General features: G+C 53.8%; 2 protein-coding genes across 3 annotated transcripts in view; one reads left to right on the forward strand and one right to left on the reverse strand.

Moving 5' to 3' along the window:
- Positions 1-2,898: 2,898 nt before the first annotated feature.
- LOC128835355 (transcobalamin-1-like) lies at positions 2,899-9,658 on the reverse strand. 2 transcript variants are annotated; one of them, XR_008444636.1, is made up of 4 exons: positions 9,573-9,658; positions 3,960-4,122; positions 3,384-3,502; positions 2,899-3,169 (listed from the first exon to the last, which is right to left on the reverse strand). XR_008444636.1 is itself a non-coding variant. In XM_054024765.1 (4 exons), exons 1-4 carry the CDS (start codon positions 6,884-6,886, stop codon positions 3,108-3,110), a joined length of 462 nt encoding a protein of 153 aa, XP_053880740.1. In that variant the 5' UTR covers positions 6,887-7,898; the 3' UTR covers positions 2,899-3,107. The 2 variants fall into 2 exon arrangements, 1 of the variants encoding a protein (XP_053880740.1); XM_054024765.1 differs by lacking the exon at positions 9,573-9,658 and adding an exon at positions 6,769-7,898.
- LOC128835354 (membrane-spanning 4-domains subfamily A member 4A-like) overlaps positions 5,737-20,263 on the forward strand; it is a 42,957-nt gene continuing 28,430 nt past the window's right edge. Inside the window, exons 1-2 of the mRNA XM_054024763.1 lie at positions 5,737-6,851; positions 19,553-19,665. The gene's annotated coding sequence lies outside the window, so the exon portion shown is untranslated. The remainder of the gene's footprint in view (positions 6,852-19,552; positions 19,666-20,263) is intronic.

Here is a 20,263-nt window from a genome sequence, read left to right on the forward strand (position 1 = left end):
GGGGCAGGAAGAATAAAGTGTTACCCTGATTATGTGAATCAAGGGCAGTAGAACTGTACTTGGCATTTTATGATGGAGGGACTCGCCATCAACTAAGTAGCACTCGCTAGACAAGGGACATGGGTTCCAAAACCCAGTGAATTGAGAGATGCTGGGGGAGAGGTATTTGTACCTGATAGTATAGGGCCTGAGACACCAATTGCATTATCTCCCCTTGTAGAATATCAGAGCTAACCTTGATTTTATTAGGAGCCTAGTTAGACTGTTGAGCTGGATTCACCTTGGACCAATGGTGCAGTAGCACTGGGGCTTCCCTTACTACAAGCTGAATTCACTAAAGAGCTGAAATAAGTGAGTGTTGTGTTAAGTAGTGAGGGGGCTGAAGATGTATGGCAGAGTGGTGCAGTTGGCAGGATGGCTGGAGTGGCTTATGGGATGGCTGGTGGAGCAGAACAGCTGGTGGACTGGCGCAGTTGGTGGGACAACTGGAGTGGCTCGTGGGGCAGCTCACGGTGAAGGCTGCAGCAGAACCCCACGGAGAGGTGGGCAGTCGGCCTTGAACCACCTAAGGTGCCCCTTATCACTCCTGGGGGGGGGGGGGGGGGGGGGCATTTCCACCAGGCTGGGAGCTAAAACTCTGCAGATGAACTTTTGAACTCTGGGGCTGCACTGACCAGGGACAGAGACTTTTGGGGTGTTGGACTTTTGGGACTTTGGGGTGATCTTTTGGGTTGTTGGACTTAAGACCCTGAGGGGAAAAGGACACTGCCAAACTTACTTGGGGGTGGGTCTTTTGCTCATGGTTTGTGTTATGAATCCTGTTTGTGGTGTTTCCCCAACATAATGCCGCATTGTTTCCCTCCTTTATTAAAAGGATTTTGCTACACTCAGACTCTGTGCTTGCGAGAGGGGAAGTATTGCCTCTTAGAGGCGCCCGGGGGGTGGTGTGTAATTGTCCCAGGTCACTGAGTGGGAGCTCAAGCCGGTTTTGTTACATTGTGTTACTGAAACAGAACCCCTAGATACTGAATCCAGCCCTTGTTGCTGTCAACTCAGACAGGCAGAAGGGTTACATATGTATACAGAGAACATGAAAAAGTGGAAGTAGCCATACCAACTGTAAGAGGCTAATTAATTAAGATGAGCTATTATCAGCAGGAGGAAAAAAACCTTCTGTAGTGATAAGTAAGATGGCCCATTTTAGACAGTTTGACAAGAAGGTGTGAGGATACTAAACATATTTCCCGCCCCCCCCCCCCATGTTAGATGTTATGATGTGTAACTGGAGAGTCCTGCTGGGATTAACCTTACAACTATGGGGGGGAAGTGGGAGGGGCTACACAATGACTACCAGAGTACCTCCAAAGGAGAGTGCCACGTGCCACCAGAAAATGGGACATCCTGGGTGTGGGGAAGAGGTAGTGACTGTCTCCTCTCTGTTCCAGGACTGGGAATGTCTCCTCCTTGGGCCTCTGGGTCCCCTTCAGCTCCACCCTAATGCACAGACAGCACCTGGATTTTACACCTGCACTCACTATCATAGACATCCAGGGCAGTCTCCTGGGGATCCCCGTCAATCTGTGGCTAAATGGCAGGCCTGCACCTGGGAGCCCACTAGCCAGGCTTGTCTCTAAGGAAACTTGGGGTTTTGCTTCCCAAATGAAATTAAAATGGATTTTTTTTATCCCCATTAACACTTGTATATGGGATAAAGTAATTTTTCATTTGAAAAAACTTTTCCACTAAAAAGATTTGATGGGCTCAGTCTTATTGCTCTCTCTAGTCTTCTCCCCATAATTTTGTTCCTGTCTCCCTAGGCAGTAACATCGGAATGCGTCGTGGTGGCAGTGGTGGGAGGGGATGTGTCCCCAGGAAGAGCAGTCTCCTAAGCCATGGCCCACAGTGTGGGAGCCTCCTCTAAGCCTGGTCCACGATCCAGGCCTCTATTACCTCTGGGTTCTTTCTGTGGGGGCTTGGTGGTGGATATCCTAGTGGGTGGGACGGTCCCACTGGGACCCACTGCTCTAGCCCCTTTCCCTTCAGGCCCAGGGCAGTTTCCAAGCACTAGGTAAGATGACCTCTCTAACACCTGCACCTAGGAGGAGAACACCTCCTCGGCACTTGTTGCTAACTGAACTGGGTTTGCATCTGGAACTTTCAGCACTAAAGGCTGAGGCCACCACTGCTAGGGCTAAAGGGCTACGTCCCTGGGCTGGCAGCTTTAGGAGAATCATCACCCTCCCATGTGGATCAGCCACTGCTGGGGGGCTTGGACACAGAGGGGGTGAGGCAAGGAGCCTGCCTTGGGCTGGGGATCCAGGCAGAAGAAGGGGTTAGCTGGGCTGTTAACACCATTAGCCTCCTATTCTCCACGAGCAGTGCTCTCCAGCGTGCCCTGGAACACCAAAGGCCTTAATGACCTGCCACTAACGATGCTACAGCTAGTGCCACAGCAAGGGAGATTCCAGGCCTGGGGACTGACTACCCAGTGCCCCATTGGCCAGGGCCCCAGAGGGGATGGTGACTCCATTGTGAGCCCAGCACCCCATTGGCCAGGGCCATGGAGTAAATGGGGGCTCCACTGTGAGCCCCCATCTATTGGGGGTGCCTATCCTGTGATGCAGCCCTGCTGCTGTTTCTAGAGACAGGGTGCCTGCTAGGGGCCCCTTTACCCGCATTCCCAATTTCTCTTTGCCTGGAATAACCTCCCAACTGGCCACCAAGTCAACCCCTCCTCTGACCAACTACCAAGTCAACCCTGGGTCCCCCACCATTAGGCTGGGAGGGTGGGATCAGAGCTGCCTTCGGCTGTCATTAACCACTCCCTGATTCCTCCTCAGGGAGCCCTCCTGGGAGGTGGCCGGAGAGTAGTCGCACTTACAGGAGCCTAGGCAGCTGGCTGTTGCAGAGCATTTATTTCAGGAGTGAGGGACAGAGACAGGCAGAGTTTGGGGAAACAATCACAGACATGTAAATACAAGACGCAGCCTTCCCTAGAGCCTGTCCCACCCAGAGGCAGATGGGGCTGCTGAACCCTGGCATCCCTGACAGTAGAAAGGCCGGGATAAGTTGCAGACTCAGGAGCAGGCCAGCCAGTGCCCTGGATCTCAGTATGTGGAGAATCTGACCTCCAGCCTCTCCCTGTGGGAGACGGCGTAGCACCCAGCACCTGGAGGAAAAGGAGAGTAAGGGATGCAAATGGGGCTCAGTGGCCCCACAGCCCTGGCCATGAAGCTCCATGCCAGCCCCAGTCTGGGTCGGTCTGTCTTCTCCCGGTTCTCATCCCCTTTCTCTTGTGCCTCTCAACCCTCATTCCTCCTTCTCTCCCCCCCCATAGCTCCTCCCCCCTCAGAGACTCCCCCCCCCAATCCTCGTTGTCCCACCTAGTTTCAGCAGGATGCCGTTGCTCAGGAGCTGCCAGTAGGTGCGCTGGTTGTTGTCAGCCTGCAGCCCCCACACAGAGGTGATGTATGCGCCCCACACACACAGTGTGTACGTGAACCTACAGAGAGACAGAGTCCTGCAGTGGTAACCAGGCAGGCATCCTGCCTCACAGCCCCCATTAACTCCCACTCCACAGGGGCTTGCTACCCAGGACATGGTGAGACTGCACCCCCATGGCATTTGTCAGGGGCATTGAACAGCATCCAAACTAGCCCCTGCATAAGCTCTGACCTCCACACCCCATAAAGACATTGTCTAGCTGAGTGATGCAGAAGAACCAACCTTGGTCCCCCTCCTCAGGCCTGATGGTTTAACTTGCCCCCAGCAAACTGCTGGCTGTGGGAGTCACGCAGAGTGGGGTAGCAGGGGCATTTCCCCCCCTCCATGATCCTAGGGACCCCTCTGGTCCCCCCCATCTCTGTTGCCCTAGGAGCCCCATGCTGCCATCTAGCCTGTTCTCTGCCAGTGCCACTGACACCAGTGATGGGTGCTGTGTTGCCAGGCTGAGCAGGTACCTGAATCTTCTGGGGTATCTCTTCTGGGCGACCTCCATCACATCAAAGAAGAAGGAGCCCTGGGGCACGGTAACACGGATGGAGTCACTGAAGGATTGGTTCACATGGTCAGCAGCAGTGTAGATGACAGAGATATTGGTTGGGTGGCTGGTGGGCAGAGAGCCTGTGGGGGTAGAGAGAGGGTGAGGAGCAGACACTTATTCCTTAGAGGGGGTGAGTTTCCAAATGGATTGGAGTCCCTGCAGTTGGACTCAGAGGGAGATGCACAGATCCTCCCAGGGATGGGGTGAAGACACAGGATTGCAAGGGGAGAGAAAGAGGCAGAAGCAAAGAGAGGACCTGGGTGATGGCCCTCTGGGCAGGAGGTTAGCTGGGATAGAACCTAGAGCCTTGGGAGCTAAGACTCTCTACTGATTGACCTAAAGGCCAAGAAGCTGTGGGTTGCCACGGGCACGCAGGGGCGAAAGAAAATGCAGGCCTGTTATTTACCAGGCTGCACGTGGCAATAGACTATATTGGTAAGGGATGCAAGGAGAGTATGGGTCACGATGCAAACTGCAGACACACAAACACACAAACAACTAAAATTAATCAATTTAAAGTTTTATTGGGGATAATTACAAGGGGTAAGGGAGCAGCGTTTGATTAGCTAATAGAGTTAATGAAACTTAAAACACACAATGACTAAAATATCTACTAACAATATTTATAAACAAAGATGCAGCATTTAGTAATAACTGATACTTACAAATACAAACCAACACATAACAACCGGCAAACGTAGACACTCTGTTTGAAACACGTGAGCTGAGAGAGAGGCTTTGAGGTGATCAGGCTCGGTTACGGGTGTACACAGGATACACAGGATTCGTTTTTCTTTCTCCTCTCCCTGCCTGCACATGGCAGGCAGGCCCATAAAGTACCAACTATGACATCATAGAAGTGTCATAGGGGACAGGGCCCAAAACCTGTTTGTGTTCGTTTCTGATTGGCACAAGCAAAGTTTACACCAAGTAGGGGAGCAGGTGCCTCAAAGTCTGGCTTCGCCCCCAAAAGGTGAGGAAATGAATATTGTTTTAGAATGCGTGCAACACTGAATGACAAAAGAAGAGGCCAGGGCAATACCGGTATGGGCAAGTTTTACAGGATGCAGACAGGAACTCATCTCAACAGGAGCATTAGCTTGAGCACTAGAGGAGACCAATAAATCTCTAGGTCATCCAGCCACTAGAACAGAGGTGGGCAAACTACGGCCTGCAGGCCACATCCAGCCCGCGGGACCCTCCTGCCTGGCCCTTGAGCTCCCGGCCAGGGTGTCTAGCCCCTGGCCCCTCCCCTGCTGTCCCCACACCCCAGCAACCGCAGCTCGCCGCACTGCCAGTGCTCTGGCCCGCCGCTCCTGCCGGGCAGTGCGGTGGCATGGCTGGCTCCTGCGGGGCTGTGAGCTGCTGCTCTGAGTGGCATGGTAAGGGGGCGGGGAGCGGGGCAGGGGCTGGATAAGGGGTAAGGGGTTCCAGGGGGCAGTCAGGGGACAGGGAGCAGGGGGCGGTTGAATGGGATGGAGGTTGGGGGGGGCGAACAGGGGATGGGGAGCGGGGGGGGTTGGATAGGTGTGGGAGTTCTGGGGGGCCTGTCAGGGGGCATGGGTGTGGATAAGTGTTGGGGCTGTCAGGGGACAGGGAGCGGGGGGGTTGGCTAGGGGGTGGGGTCCCGGGGCATCCTGGGTGGGAGCGGTCAGGGGACAAGGATCGGGGGGGTTGGATGGGTCATGGTTCTGAGGGGCGCAGTCAGGGATGGGAAGTGGGAGGGGGCGGATAGGGGGCAGGGGCCAGGCTGTTTTGGGGGCACAGCCTTCCCTACCTGGCCCTCCATACAGTTTCACAACCCCGATATGGCCCTCGGGCCAAAAAGTTTGCTCACCCCTGCACTAGAAGGCGACAAATAGTTACACATTAAGCTGCTCGGGAATTTTTGAATGACCCTTTTCTTCACGGAGAAATGCAGATTCAGTGTCAGAACTGTTCAGGAAGCAGTGCTGGGTTGGAAGAAACTCTCGCCTCGAAAAATGTTTGGTTAAAAATATGTCCAAACTGGAAAGTTTTGCGTTTTTGAGTTGAAGCAACTTTTCATTGAGAAATTTTAGTAAATTTATACAGGAAAAAAGGGGGAGGGAGGTGTAAAGTTGAAACATTTCAAAGTTACCAAAAGGAAACATTTTGATTGACACACACTATGGTTTTTGCTTTGTGGGGATTTTTTTTATTTTCCAGTTCATGCAAATTTGATATTTTTTGAATTTTCAGCCTAATTTGGGACAGGAAAATTTTTTAAATGTGGAAAATTCTCATGGGATGGGAAAACCATTTCCCACCCAACCCTTGGTACATGTGCTTCTGTCTACCTTGGGTACCTTCTATGGCCCCATCACCATCCTTACCAACACCCTGATGAGGCAGGGCAGTGCTATTATCCACTTTGTACAGATGGGAAACTGAGACACAGACAAGGTACATCTACACAGTGCATAAAACTTAAACTACCAAAAAACCCCGTGACAATGAATTTCAGAGCCTGGGTCAACTGATTTGGGCTTGCACGGTGGGACTAAAAATGGCAGGGTAGTGTGGTGTTTAGATGCTGCATGTGATTATTGGAACTGGGAGCACTGGCTGTTGGGAGTCTGAAAGGACAGGAAACAGGAAGGAGGGGGGAGGAGTTGAGGAGGCTGGGAGAGTTACAGAGTGTGCAGCTACAGCTTGGTAAAGAGATTTCCACTGTAAATAAAGAGTTCTGTTGAAGTTGTTAATACCTTGCCTGGTGGATACAACATTTTGGCGGTGAGGATGGATCTTCTGCCTCTGAACCCACCTGCACCCTTTCTGCAAAGCCCAGGTGAGCCTCCAATTGCTTTTACTGTCTGGATCCATATGTGTGAGACTTATCTGCTTGCAATCAGTGCTACAGAGATTTCTGAAGTAAGAAAGAGTGCTCTGCTAATCCACTGCCTTGGAGCAGAAAGGCAGCGTATATTTTACACTTTTCCCCTTGCAGATGATAAATATGAAACTGTACTCACAGCATTAAAGAACTTTTTTGTGCCAAAAGTGAATGTAGTAGCTAATCGCTACAGATTTCTCCAGCGTGAGCAGAAACCAGGGGAGACTATAATGCAGTATATTGCTTCCCTGAGGAGTCTGATTGTAACTTGTGACTTTGGGAATATGGCAGATGAGATGATTAGATACCAGCTCATTGAGAAAGACAGTTGAACAGAACCAAGCAAAGTCTAAGGCTTTCACAGACAAACGGCGGGGTGCTAAGGATCCAAAGTTTGAGTGTGATTCCTTTGTTAGAATACGAAAACCTGGAATCTTACGCAAAGGGGACCATAAATTCACAGCTCCTCTTAAAATCATAGAGAAGGGACCTTACACCTATCGACTTTCTGATGGGCAGGTATGGAATGCTTCTTATCTTGCACCTGCCTATGCACCAAGAGGAGATTATGCCAACACCCAGTCTGCATTGGATGACTTCACTGTAGAACCAACACAACAGGACATTGTACTTGAACCGGGGCTTGAGAGACGGCCTGTCAGATCCAGACGACCACCTGCCTGGTCTAGAGACTATGTTATGTAGTATCTACAGTGTTTTCAGTGTAATATTCCTGCCAACAGTATAGTGTCTTGTTTCATATTTGTTCCTGTGGTTAGAACAACAATGTTTATTTTAATTTGGAAAGTTTCTTAAGAGAGGAGGGAATGTGATGTTTAGATGCTGCATGTGATTATTAGAACTGGGAGCACTGGCTGTTGGGCGTCTGAAAGGACAGGAAACAGGAAGGAGGGGGGAGGAGTTGAGGAGGCTTGGGAGAATTACAGAGTGTGCAGCTACAGCTTGATAAAGAGATTTCCACTGTAAATAAAGTTCTGTGGAAGTATGTTAATATCTTGCCTGGTGGATACAACAGGTAGACATTCAGGCTTGGGTTGGAGCATGGGCTCTGAGACACAATCCTCTCGCCACCCCCCCTGCCCCGCCCTGCCCTGCATCCCTTCCTGACATTCTAGTTATGCAGAGATGCTCTGCACAGGCTGTTTCTACCTGGCTAAAGGCTGGCACAGTCTCTGCAGCCCCCCAGGTAGATGGGGTGTGACTTCAACACCTGAGCCAGCCAGCATCTCCAGTGCCCATTGCTGGCACTGTCCCATGCTGCAGGTCACCTGTGTCCTGGCCCAGAGACAGCAGCATCCTTGATCCTTGCCCTTCCTCCCTCCTTCTCCCCCCTTCCCCAGGTGCCATGTGTGAAATTTCCCAGGCTGGGTGCAAGAGGCAGAAGAGCTGGCAGGTGAGAAGCCACCATGGTATAGATGGCAAGGACAATAAGGCTATTATTGTTCAATCTCTGAGGGGGCATCTGGAAGGGAAACTCTTCTTGAGTCCCAAGGTGAACTGGACTGCCCAGCTTCCAGGCAGTCACTGTGTACACTCCCATCTACACTGCAAACTGGTGTCAGCAGCAGGAGGGCAGGTGTGGCTAGCGCTGCAGTGAAAAGCAGGCTGTGCCCACACTGCGGTGTGTAGCTACATTTGTCAGGGGCAGCCTTCAGCAGCTCCCCATTGGTGGAGCTTTTCACTGCGGTGGGGGAAGGCTGTGGTAAGGGGGAACTGGTGGAGCCTTTTCCCTGCTGCAGGAGTCTTTCCTTGTGGCAGGGAAAGGCTCTAGCAGTGTTGGCGCAGTGGGACACTGCACTGTTAAACATACCGGCCTAGATGGGGATGCACGGCTAGGGCAAGTACAGAGCCAGGTAGGGTGTGTATGTGGGTACGTACCCACACTCCTTCAGGTGTGTCTTTACTGTATGTGCCTAAGTCATAAGCTGGCCACTCACCCGTTCCTGGAATATCGGACATTCCAGTACTTCAGGGAATGGCAGGGGCCTGCCCCTGTCAGCGCGACAGTGCATGCAAGGTCCTGCTCTATGGGGGTGGTGGTCGGGGGGTGTTTTTAAGAAATGGAGGGTCAGTGTTGTCCCCCATCTGATATTGGCCACGTCCAGTTTTGTCTCCATACCAGATGGGGAACAAACCTCTGAAAAAGAGGACTGACCAGTTTAACACCGGACAAATGGCCTCCCTACTGAGCCTCATCAGCTACACTTCTATTATATTAGTGCGGGGGGACTTGCTCATATATGTACTCTACATGCCCCCAAAAGAAGCATGGAGTGTAGACCTGTAGACTCAACCCTGTCTCTTTAAATCACCACTAGCTGCTAGGATGGGATTCAGCGGGGGTCTGACCTCCATCCTCCCACCCCTCAAGTGATGCTGTCAGTGCTGGATCTGTCCCATGCTACTCAGCTGGGGGAGAGGGAAGTGTGAGGGGAACTCTAACCTATGGAACTTGCACTGGGAGGTGGAGTCTGGACTCCTGGGTTCGCCCCCGAACTGGGTCACCACTGCTCCATGCCTCAGTTTCCCATGCATATGAGGAGCTCTGCAGAGGAAGGATTATCATCATCCTGCAGAGGGCTTGTCACTCTCTGGGTTCTCTCCCTTCCCCCTGCCACCCCACAGATGGGAGGGTACATGGCATATTTGACTCACCACAGCCCTGGCACAGCCCCCCGGGGTGAGGTACAGGAACAGGAGCCCAACTAGCATGGTCACCAAAGTCCTCATCATCCCTCTATCTCCAGTCACTCCCTGGCTGTGCTGGGACCTGGACTAGGACCCAGTATTTATTAGACGGAAGGAGGCGGGGACACTAGGGAGCCCGGCCCTCCTCTCCTGGCTTGCCTTACCCTGCTGCTTCTCCATTGCAGATGGGAGACATTGAGCAATGCCCAGCAGTATGGGCAGGTCTGTGCCCCAGAGACCGGCACAGACAGAGCTGGCCAGGGCTGTCAGACCACTACCCCCTCCCCATGACCTCTGGGTGCTGTGAGGAGCCAACTGCACCAGAGACCTAGATGGAATTCTCCCCGTCACAATCCATACTCCCACTTCCCCAGTTGACTTGGTATCACAGGGCCCTGGGTCAAATCTCACTGGGGGCCATAGGACTGTGAGACCACAGCTGGCTAACACCTCCACACGAACACACTGACACCATGAGCCACCCCAGTGAAGTTGTGCACCAGTGTAAGGGAGAGGGAATTTGGGCTTCTTGGCTTTATCCCTTCCTGATTTCCCAGATCATTGTGTGCAGGTGGTTGTGGCTGTAGGTGGGATGAAGGGCATTACCAGAGCTGTGGTGGGGAGCTCTGGGCTGGGCTAGCAGGGGACTGTGGGTTGCAATTGAGGGGTATCAGTCGAGCAGTGGGTGGGGGGAGCGCAGGGCTATGATACCAGAGTATTGGAGTTTGGGACTGAGGGACCTCGACAGAGCCATGAGGGGAGGCCAAGGCTGGGGGGGACGGGACGGGACAGGGACTGTGGGTTGGGATTGAGGCTCATCACCAGAGCTGTGTGTGGCAGGGGTCCCAAGGATGGGATAGCAGGGGTCTAGGGTCAGGTTTGACAGGCACTGGTAGACCTGAGTGGGGGCTCAGGATGGCATTGAGGTGTGTGGTTCTGAGGTCCAGGAATCAATTGATTTCAACTGAAGCCAGGGCTGCCCAGCACCTATGAATAGCAGGCCCCAGGAGCCTCAAATTAGGCATCCAAACTAGTGGGTGCTTGAAAAATTAACCCTTGAATGTTCTGTGCCTCAGTTTCCCATCAGTATAATGGGGGTGGTCATCCCTTCCTCACTCACCAACTGAGGTGGGGGGAGAGTTAGTTCATCCATCTGTGCATAGCATTAGGAGATCCTTGTTTGGGAGGTGGGGTGTTGTGGTCTTGCCTGTGTATGAGTGTTTCATCCCCCAGTGCTGGAGGGATACAGGGAAACAATGGGTAGAAACTTTACAAACAAACAGTCTCTTATCACAAAGGGGCTGTGAACAGACAAAGTCTCTTACAGAAGTGGGTAGGGGGCTTTTAATTTACCCTCACTAGGAAAGGGGCAGAGTTACCACTCCTGGGAGCTGAACCTACAAGCACAAGGGCTGAGGGTAGCACACAGCTACTAGTTCGAGCCTGCCTGGCTTTGGTTGGCTACTCTCACCTACCCTGTTAAAGCTGCAGAGGATGGGACTGGAGCTGTGGCCCATGCTGGTAATGGAGGAATCGTAGACACCTGAGTGCTGCTGCCCCCGGTATAAAACCAGCCAGTGGGGGCAGCTTCTCCTCATGTGGCTGTTTCCTGAGTGGGGAGTGGAAGATGGGAGCTCCTGGGGGGAGCTGGGCTTTGCTCCTCTTAGTCACTGGTGCATGGGCTCAAAATGCTTTGGGTAAAGTGGGGGGAATGAGGGGTGCTAGGTGAAAACTGAGCCTTTTGCTTTGGTTTATCCTCTAGCTTTGTGGGGCCTTCCTGCTCTGACCTCAAGGATGGGTTGTGGGGCAGAGCTGGATCCAGGACCTGTTGATCACATGTCTCCTTGTAACTCTATATTCTGGGAAAGTAGAGCCTGGGGTCTCTTGATAGGAATGTATTCTGGGCACCTGCTCAGTGACTTATCTGCTGGCAGGGTGCCTATAAAACTTCACTTATCCCTGGCCTATGTGGGAAACCTCAGTCCCCCTGCAGATGCTGGATGCGGAAGTGGCTCTGTGCCGTCTGTCAGTTTATGTAAAAAAAAACACACACACATCCATCCCTCTGTGCAACTTTACCTAGGGGTTAAATGGCCACTCTTCTGTTTAGTAAAACAGTGGAGGTGCTGGTTAAGCCAGGTGTTTAACAGTCTACACTCCAGCCTGCGGGTGATGGGGGAAACTGCTATTGAGCTGCAGAAAGGTGATGAGATATGGCTGGGGTCCTGCAGTGACATATCAGTTGAACCCCCATGCCTTGACTTTGTCACAGGCAGGATGGGTATGAGTGGTTCTTAATCATAGAATATCAGGATTGGAAGGAACCTCAGGAGGTCATCTAGTCCCACCCCCTGCTCAAAGCAGGACCAATTCCCAGACAGATTTTTGCCCCAGATCCCTAAATGGCCCCCTCAAGGACTGAACTCACAACCCTGGGTTTAGCAGGCTAATGCTCAAACCACTGAGCTATCCCTCCCCTCCTTGGGTTACCAGAACTGCCCGCTCAAAGAACAAAACCCAGCACTGTTTTCACTGACCCAGGAAGCAGGAAGACTGCCACCAAAAATGCAAAGAGACAATAATGAAGGTTTCTCTTGTGGTGGCTAATTTGGTGCTTCTGGTTGCATGAGACCTACAATACAAACAGTTACCAGCTGGACACTCTGTCTGCCCACCTGAGAGGCTTGTGGAGTGGTGTCCCTTAGTAGCTAAGGCTAGTAGGAGCCCTGGGTCTGGGGCCCTAGGTTTGAGTCCTAGCTCTGCAGGGGTGACGCTGCTGAAACCAAAGCTTTCCAGAGTATGCTGGATTTCTGGGTAGCTCATTTGCGGGTGACTCGTTTGAGGCACCTACAGATTCAGTGGCTGCTGCCCATCATTTGACTCCATTTCCTGCCCCTCTCTGGCATGCCTGGCAGCAAGCTGCTGTGCATGTGGCATGGTGCTGTTGGCAGCATTGGTGCTCCTGGATGCCTTTTGGGTCCTTCAAGGATTAATGCTCTCGCTTTCCCCTGCCTCTAACCTGGCTTTATCAGCGAGATCTGTCACAGCTGGCGTAACCTGCTGGCTGACGCAGAGCTTCCTTGTTCCTCCTCCACAATCGGGGGAGATGGCTGAAGACAGCTGTCTGGTATTTCAGCTCTGGGGTTGGTAGAGCCTGGTACTACTGTGGCTCCAGTTTCCACTCCTCTGAAATGGAGGCGATTCCTGGAGGCCCATATGTGCGAGATGTGGGTGGCTGGGGGCTGTTTGGAGACCTAGTGTTGGCAGACTGGGGGCAAGTGAGAGGTCGGGGGAAGGGGGAAACCCACATCCCCTAGCCAGGTAGGCTGGCAAACCCCCGAATCTAGATGCAGCTATGATAACAGAAGAGAACTTCTATCAGGTTAGCAAATGTCATTTGGGGATGGTGATGGTATTACTGCAGACATGAAAATCATCTTCTGTTGGCCTAAGCTCAGCCCACACTAGAGCGCTCTGCTGGTATAGCTGTGCTGGCAAAGCATTTGTAGTGTATATGGGGCCTGAATCGCCATAGACCCTGCAAGTCCATGGTGGGCCATTGCAACTCAAAAGCCATCTGACCACTGAGGGTATGTCTGCACTGCAATTACACACCTGGGGCTGGTGCGTGTCAGCTATCTCGGGCTTTGGCTGTAAAACTGCGGTGTAGACCTTCAGGCTGGAGCGTCGGCTCCAGAGTCTGATGCTCTAGTCCAGGCCTGCACAACATGCGGCCCAGGGGCCACATGCGGCCCGCGTGGGCTCATTGTGCGGCCCGCGGGGGTTGAGTAGATGGGCTCACTGTGCGGCCTGCAGGCGGAGGGGGGGGTGAGTAGACAAGCGGCGGGTGAGGGAGGGGGGCTGAGTAGGTCAGTGAGCAGGCAGTGGCAGGGAATGAGTAGGCGATCCGGGAGGGTGGAGGGCTGAGGAGGCAAGTGGGCGGGCAGTGGCGGGGGGTGAGTAGGCGAGCCGGGGCAAAGGAGCTGAGGAGGCAAGCGGTGAGTCGGTTGCTGACCTGTTCTACTAATCTGGTCTTGCTTCCATCCCCTCTCCCAGGGCCGGCTCCAGGCACCAGCAAAACAAGCAGGTGCTTGGGGCGGCACATTTCTAGGGGCGGCATTCTGGCACCGGCCATCATAGGTGCCGACTCCGGGGCATGGGAAAAAAGTGCCCTCGCTGCCCCATCTCGCCTCCGCTCTGCCTTCACCTGCTCCCCTGAGCGCGCCGCCACTGCTCCACTTCTTCTCCCTCCCTACCAGGCTTGCTGCGCGCGAAACAGCTGTTTTGCGCAGCAAGGCTGGGAGGGAGGAGAAGCCAAGCGACGGGGCGCTTGGGGGAGGCGGCGGAGGTGAGCTGGAGCGGGGAGTGGTTCCTCTACCCCCGTGTTACTTCCTGCACCCCCCCACCTTAGCTCACCTCCGCTCCGCCTACTCCCCTGAATGCGCCGCTGCTCCGCTTCTCCCCCCTCCCTCCCAGGCTTGCCACGTGCAAAACTGCTATTTCGCGCAGCAAGGCTGGGAGGGAGGAGAAGCCGAGCGGCGGGCGCTCGGGGGAGGCGGTGGTGGTGGAGCGGAGGTGAGCTGGAGTGGGGAGTGGTTCCTCTAACCTTCCCATTACTTCCTGCGCTCCCCCCACCCTAGCTCACCTCTGCTCCGCCTGCTCCCCTGAACGCGCTGCTGCTCCGCTTCTCCGCTCTCCCTCGCCTGAGAGGGACGGGGGAGAAGCGGAGCGGCGGCATGCCCGGGGGAGCAGGCAGAGTGGAGGTGAGCTAGGGCGGGACGTCAGGGGGGCCTGTAGGAAGCAATGGGGGCGAGAAATGCGGCACGCCAGGGGAGGAGGCGGTGCTGGGGATTTGGGGAAGGGGTTCGGAAGGGGTGAAGTTGGGGTGGGGCCGGGGGCACGAAAAAGAAAGGGGAGGCGGCCAAAAATTTTTTTGCTTGGGGCGGCAAAAATCCTAGAGCTGTCCCTGCCCTCTCCAAGCATTGCAGCTGTCCAGAGGTGCCTGCCTTCCACGCCTTCCTCATTGACACCTCATTCATTCAACAGGGCAATCAATTACAAAGTGGGGGGGAAGATCTTATTCTACTTCTAGCAAAAAGACATTTTTCTTTTACCTTAATTATACTACCTTAGGGGCCGCTATAACATATTACCGAGGTTCAATACTGCTGTTTCGGTGGGGCGGTGCTGGGGAAGAGGGTTTAATTCCGTGGAGCAGATGGCGCGCGGGGGTCGGGGGGGTTGGGCGGTGCTGGGGAGGTTGTTTCCGTGGGGTGGGCGGTGCTGGGGGTGTGTGTTGTGTTTCGGGGGGGCTGGGTGGCGCTGGGGGGGGGGGTTGGCGGCGCTTGGGGGGTTTCGGCCCTCAGTTGTTTTCTTTGGAGTAATATGGCCCTTGCCGCTTTATGAGTTGTGCAGGCCTGCTCTAGCCCAGGCCTGAATGTCTACACTGCAATTTTACAGACCAAGCCCAAGCTAGCTGACATGAGTCCGCTGTGGTTTACTAATTGCAGTGCAGACATACCCTAGGGGCTCCAGGAACTCTGTAGCTGCTATAGGTCTCCAAGGACTGTCTGGCGTAGTGCAATGAGGTGGAAGGGACACGTCGCTGTCCGTGATGGATCCTCTAACAACATCACTGACACTCATCCCTTCTTCTGCTGATCCTGGGCTTGTCCATCCTGCCATGTTGTCACTGGATGCTCCTCCCAGGGGTGGTATCAGTGCATGTCCCTGGGCAGCAGTAACCAGGGGATGATCTGTTAGGGTGGTGGGGAGATCCCCTCTCCTGCTAGCACAGATCTGGTAGCTGGACCCTGGGAGATATTTGGAATGGAGTGGAAGGAGCACGTTGGGGTCACAGCTACTGGAGTAACTGTAATTATGGTCCCTGAGCCTTGTAGTGGCGTACGTAAATATCCAGCATCACTGACCATGTCTGGGCTGCCTGGGTTTCCCTGAACTCCTGTGTCCTGGGAGTGGTGTAAATCCCAAGATAGGATCTCTGGGTTTATGTCTGGAGGATGCTGTGGCTGTGAGTCTGTTAATCCCTGTACGCCCTGTCTGCAGTGTCGGTGGTGTGCGCAGCTCATGACTTCAGATCACGGTGCTGGCGGATCTCTTTGGGAACGGTGTGTGACCCTCACTTCCAGGAAGCTGACGCTGGGGCCTGGCTGTGCCATGACAGCTGTTGGGCCAGATAGATTCTAACTAGAATATCTGCTATCGGCAAGCGGGGCCACCATGGAGGTGAGAGCAGAGACCAGTGGGGGACTGGGTAAGTGGGTGGGTGTCAGTCTCTCTTCCTGCTGACGAAAGCCTGGTTTCAATCTTCAGCCCCCACAACTTTCCCTTTATCCTGGGTAATGGAAATCCAGACCTCTACATTCACTCACTCCACTGCTGGACACTGCAATGAGGCTCTTCTTAAAACTGGATACACCCTGTCCCATGCAGAAGAGGACTAATAAGGGGTCTATCTTGGAGTAAGCCCTTGGTGGAGGGGACCCCGGGGGCGAGGTAACCCATAGCATCTCATTTCCTGGCTACAGCTAAAGTGAGGGTGTTGTCGGTTGGCTTGTGTGTGTGTGTGTTCTCTCGGTGTGCTGTCCCAGCTCTGCGCAGGTAGCTGACACAGCAGACTTCGATAGTAATACCCAGAAAGACCACAGACTCCGTTCAGTGGAGAAGGTGCTCTGCCACGTTTATTGTCAACGAAGCACAGTGTGATGCTGTGTATAAGAAAGGTGACTGTTTATATCACTGTTAACATAAACCTTGTACCAAGTAATTGTGTATGTCATGTTAGAAAAGTTATGAATGGCTAAGTATGATTACCTTGTTTATATGCATATATCATCTTTGTATCTGAAGTTATGGATATTGGCCATGTACTTGTATTTTAAACACATGTTGTATTCCTGGTTGACACCTCCCCCCCCCCCGATAGATTTAAGTCAGGGCTAGACAGTTATGTCTTGATGGCCCATTAAAGGCACTCTACTCTCACAATGGGTCATTGGAGAATCTCATCCGCCCAGTAGATCCTCCTCAGCCAGCGAGGAGCCAATGGCCACCCCCAGTGATTCAGCAAAACATGGAGAGGCCGGTGATATGCTCATGTAACCCTGGACTCTATCTTGGGCCAGTAATAGGGTTACCATACGTCCGGATTTTCCCAGACATGTCCGGCTTTTGGGGGCTCAAATCCCCGTCCGGGGGGAAATCCCCCAAAGCCGGGCATGTCCGGGAAAATCGGGAGGGAGGGAGGGCTCAGCCGGGGCCTCTTTGGCTGGGGTCGGCGGTGCGGGGCCAGGCCGGGGTCGCGGGGCCGGGGGCATGGTGCCGGGCCGGGGGCCGGGCCGGGCCACGAGCCGGGGTCGCAGTGCCGGGCCGGGCTGGGCGCGGGGCCGGACGGGGAGCCGGGGGCGCGGTGCCGGGCCGGGGTCTGGGCCGGTCCGGGGTCGCGGGGCCGGGAGCCGGTCCGGGGTCGCGGGGCCGGGGGTCCGGGGTCGCGGGGCCGGGAGCCGGTCCGGGGTCGGGGTCGCCAGGCTGGGCCGGGGGCCGGGAGCCGGGGTCGCGGGGCCGGGCCGCCGGGGGGTGCGCCGGGCCGCCGGGGGGTGCGCCAGGCCACCGGGGGCCGGCAGTGCTGGGTGGGCCGGAGGTGGTTGGCTGGGGGCCGGGGCCAGCACCCCAGGGCCCGAGCTGACCCAGACTGGAGCCGCCGGGGGGCCAGCCTGGGCCGCGCCTCCTCCCCCCACACTCCCCCTTACCTGCTTCAGGCTTCCCGCGAATCAAATGTTCGCGGGAAGCAGGGGAGGGGGTGGAGACTTTGGGGAGGGGGCGGAGTTGGGGCGGGGGCGTGGGCGGGGCTGGGGGCGGGGCCCTGTGGAGTGTCCTCCATTTGGAGGCACAAAATATGGTAACCCTAGCCAGTAACTTTCCACATACAGGGACTGGGGGCTTTGTTTGGGACAATACATTTCCAAGCACATAGCAAAGGATATAAAAGACCCCTGAGACATCTCTATTTTGCCTCTTTCCTGCTCTGATTCTATGGACTGTGGATTTATACAAAAAGGAGCATCTTGAACTATGGACTAAGGACCTTCCAATCTTTTGGAAGTTACCAGAGTGACTTTTGCAAGCCAGCAGTCTAGTTCATCATTGCTACAAACCTGATAGAAGGGGACTGTGCAATCATTTGTATGGATATGATCTATTAACCATTTATCACTCTCTTCTTTTTAGTAATAAATCTTTACATAGATTACTAAGGATTGGCTGACAGGGTGGTATTTGGGTAAGACTTTAAATCCAGATTGACCTGGGGGTAAGTGTCTGATCCTCTGGGATCAGTAAGAACCTCACATATGGTGAACTGGGTTTTCAGTAACCTCTCCCTATACAAAACCTGTTTGTTTTGGACTGTTTGGCTTCTGGCTAACCAGGGTTGTACTGCAGAAGCTCTTTTGTTACTGGCTTGATTAACCTAATCATAGAATTGCCCTGATTCTTGCAGTCTGCCCTGAGTGTGGCATTCTCAGTGTTGTGCATCCCAGGTACCTGGTCACACATAGTACTAGCACCTCATAGATTCTACAGGTACACTAACACATGTATGCCCATTACAATAGACCAGCTCAGTCAGCAGCGGGACTTTCTGCTGCCCCATAGGCCAGACAAAAGGTTAAGGTGAGGTACCCCGACTGAGACAAACAACTGGGATAAATAACTTACGTAACACCTTACGTGTTTCATGAGGACATCTGTTCCTCTTGTGATATCTTGGACAAAACATCCCTATTTGTTGTTTTGTCTAACTGTCTTGTACAAGATTGGGATGTATCTGTACTAGCTGGAATATATTTATGTAAATATCTAGTGCCTCATACACTAGCAACAACTTTGCCAAATTCCTGCACTGGACAGTGAACTTGTAAGCATCTGCTTTAATACATGGCCGGACTTTGGTTCACAGCCTCATCTCACACCAGGCCTAGTGCTCCAGGCCCGTGCTCTCTATTACAGGGGAAGGGTACACAGACTCAAGTGTGCTGCAGGGACAGTGGAGAGCTTAGTCAGTGCTGCAGTAACACTGGTGATGGGCTGGTGCCGCACAAGGGCTGAAGCAGATCTGTGAACGCTGGCTTGTGAAATCGCTTGGGTAACTCCTGCCTTCCTCAGATGCCCACAGGTTCCTGCATTCGCAGGAGGAGGTGATGCCTGGGCTGATCTAAGGTGGGAAGTTACAGGCCTGGGAAGTTGTGGAGCTGGAAGCAGTACCCTGGGCGCTGCACATACTCGCTGTGCCCCCATGGGAAGGGACTCTACGATCTCTGTGTCTCCATTTCCCCCAGCTGGAAAATGACAGACTAACTGCCTTCCCCAGTGGGGAGGGGCTCTGGGTCTTAATTGTTATTCACATAGCCCAATGCACTCAGTTGGAAGGTACCATTGTAACCCCTTCTTAAGGGCCCTGCATGTCCCTTCTAGTGGCTGATCCACCAAGGCTTGACTTTGCTACAGCTCCTGGCTAGGAGATGGATTCCTCTAGCTCTTGTGATAGCAGCTCCTGCTCTTAGGAGTCCTGGCACTAGGTCCAAGCCCTGTTGTTGGATCAAGCAGGGCTGATGATATAGCAGTGAAGAATGAATTCTCTTCTCCCTCTAACTGGAATCTATTTACTATTCCCCCCCTCTCCATTCCCGGCCCCTGAATGTCAGTGGCTGGAGGGTTGTAGGGGCCGAACCTGGTGCCCTCGGGTGTCCCTTAATAGTGTGTGTCTCTTTCTCTCCTTCCCCCCCCCCCCCCCAAACTTTTGGCTGGTCACAGTAGCCAATCTCCTGGGCTATGGCTGGACAGGATGCTGTGCTGCTGGGTGGATGGAGCAGGGTGCAGCTGAGTAGCCTTGGGGAATACTGACCCTGTGCTGTGTTTGCTCTGCATAGCTCCTCCCTGACACCATCCACTACAGAAACTTCCTCTACTACAGACCTTCTGCTGTGGGAGGTGTGATCCAAGACAGTGCCTTCTCCCTCCCCATAGACTGCTTCTACCCCAGGTGAGTGAGCATCCTCCACGCAGTGCTGGGGGTTGAGAACTGTCCCAACTTGCTTCAAGAAGCAAAATCTCTCCCCATCACCTGGACTTGTTCACCCTTCCGCTGAGGGTGGTCTTGGCATTGCAGGGCTGCCCCACTGAGTTTTGCAAATGGCCCAGGAGTCCTTGATTGTCCTACTGAGGATGGGATGTGAACAATGTGTCTGTCACACCAAGGCTGAGTGCCAAGTCAAAGACCCGGGCAGCTCTAGTTAATCCACGTTTCAGCTGCAGGGAAGCACAACTGTGCAGAGCCTTGGTGGGGCCTGATGGTCCATGTGACCACCCTGTCACCTGTACTAGTGTGATGTTGACTTGCTAGTGCCATGCACACTCTCCGCTGGTGTACATGGTGAGGTAAAGTGATAGAGACTGAAGCCCTAATGCACTAGGGCTCATGAATGTCTCAGCTGGCTTCTTCACCACAGCTCTGCTCTGGCCTGGCTTAATGTCAGGTTCACTGGGGGAAGGAGACCAAAGCCATGAGGTAAGTGGGGAAATGGGATACCAGGAGGAAGCACGAGCACGAGAGTACAAGAGGGGAGGACTCTTGCCTCAGA

This window comes from Malaclemys terrapin, chromosome 4 (genome assembly GCF_027887155.1).
Source record: "Malaclemys terrapin pileata isolate rMalTer1 chromosome 4, rMalTer1.hap1, whole genome shotgun sequence".
NCBI classification, from domain to species: Eukaryota; Metazoa; Chordata; order Testudines; family Emydidae; genus Malaclemys; species Malaclemys terrapin.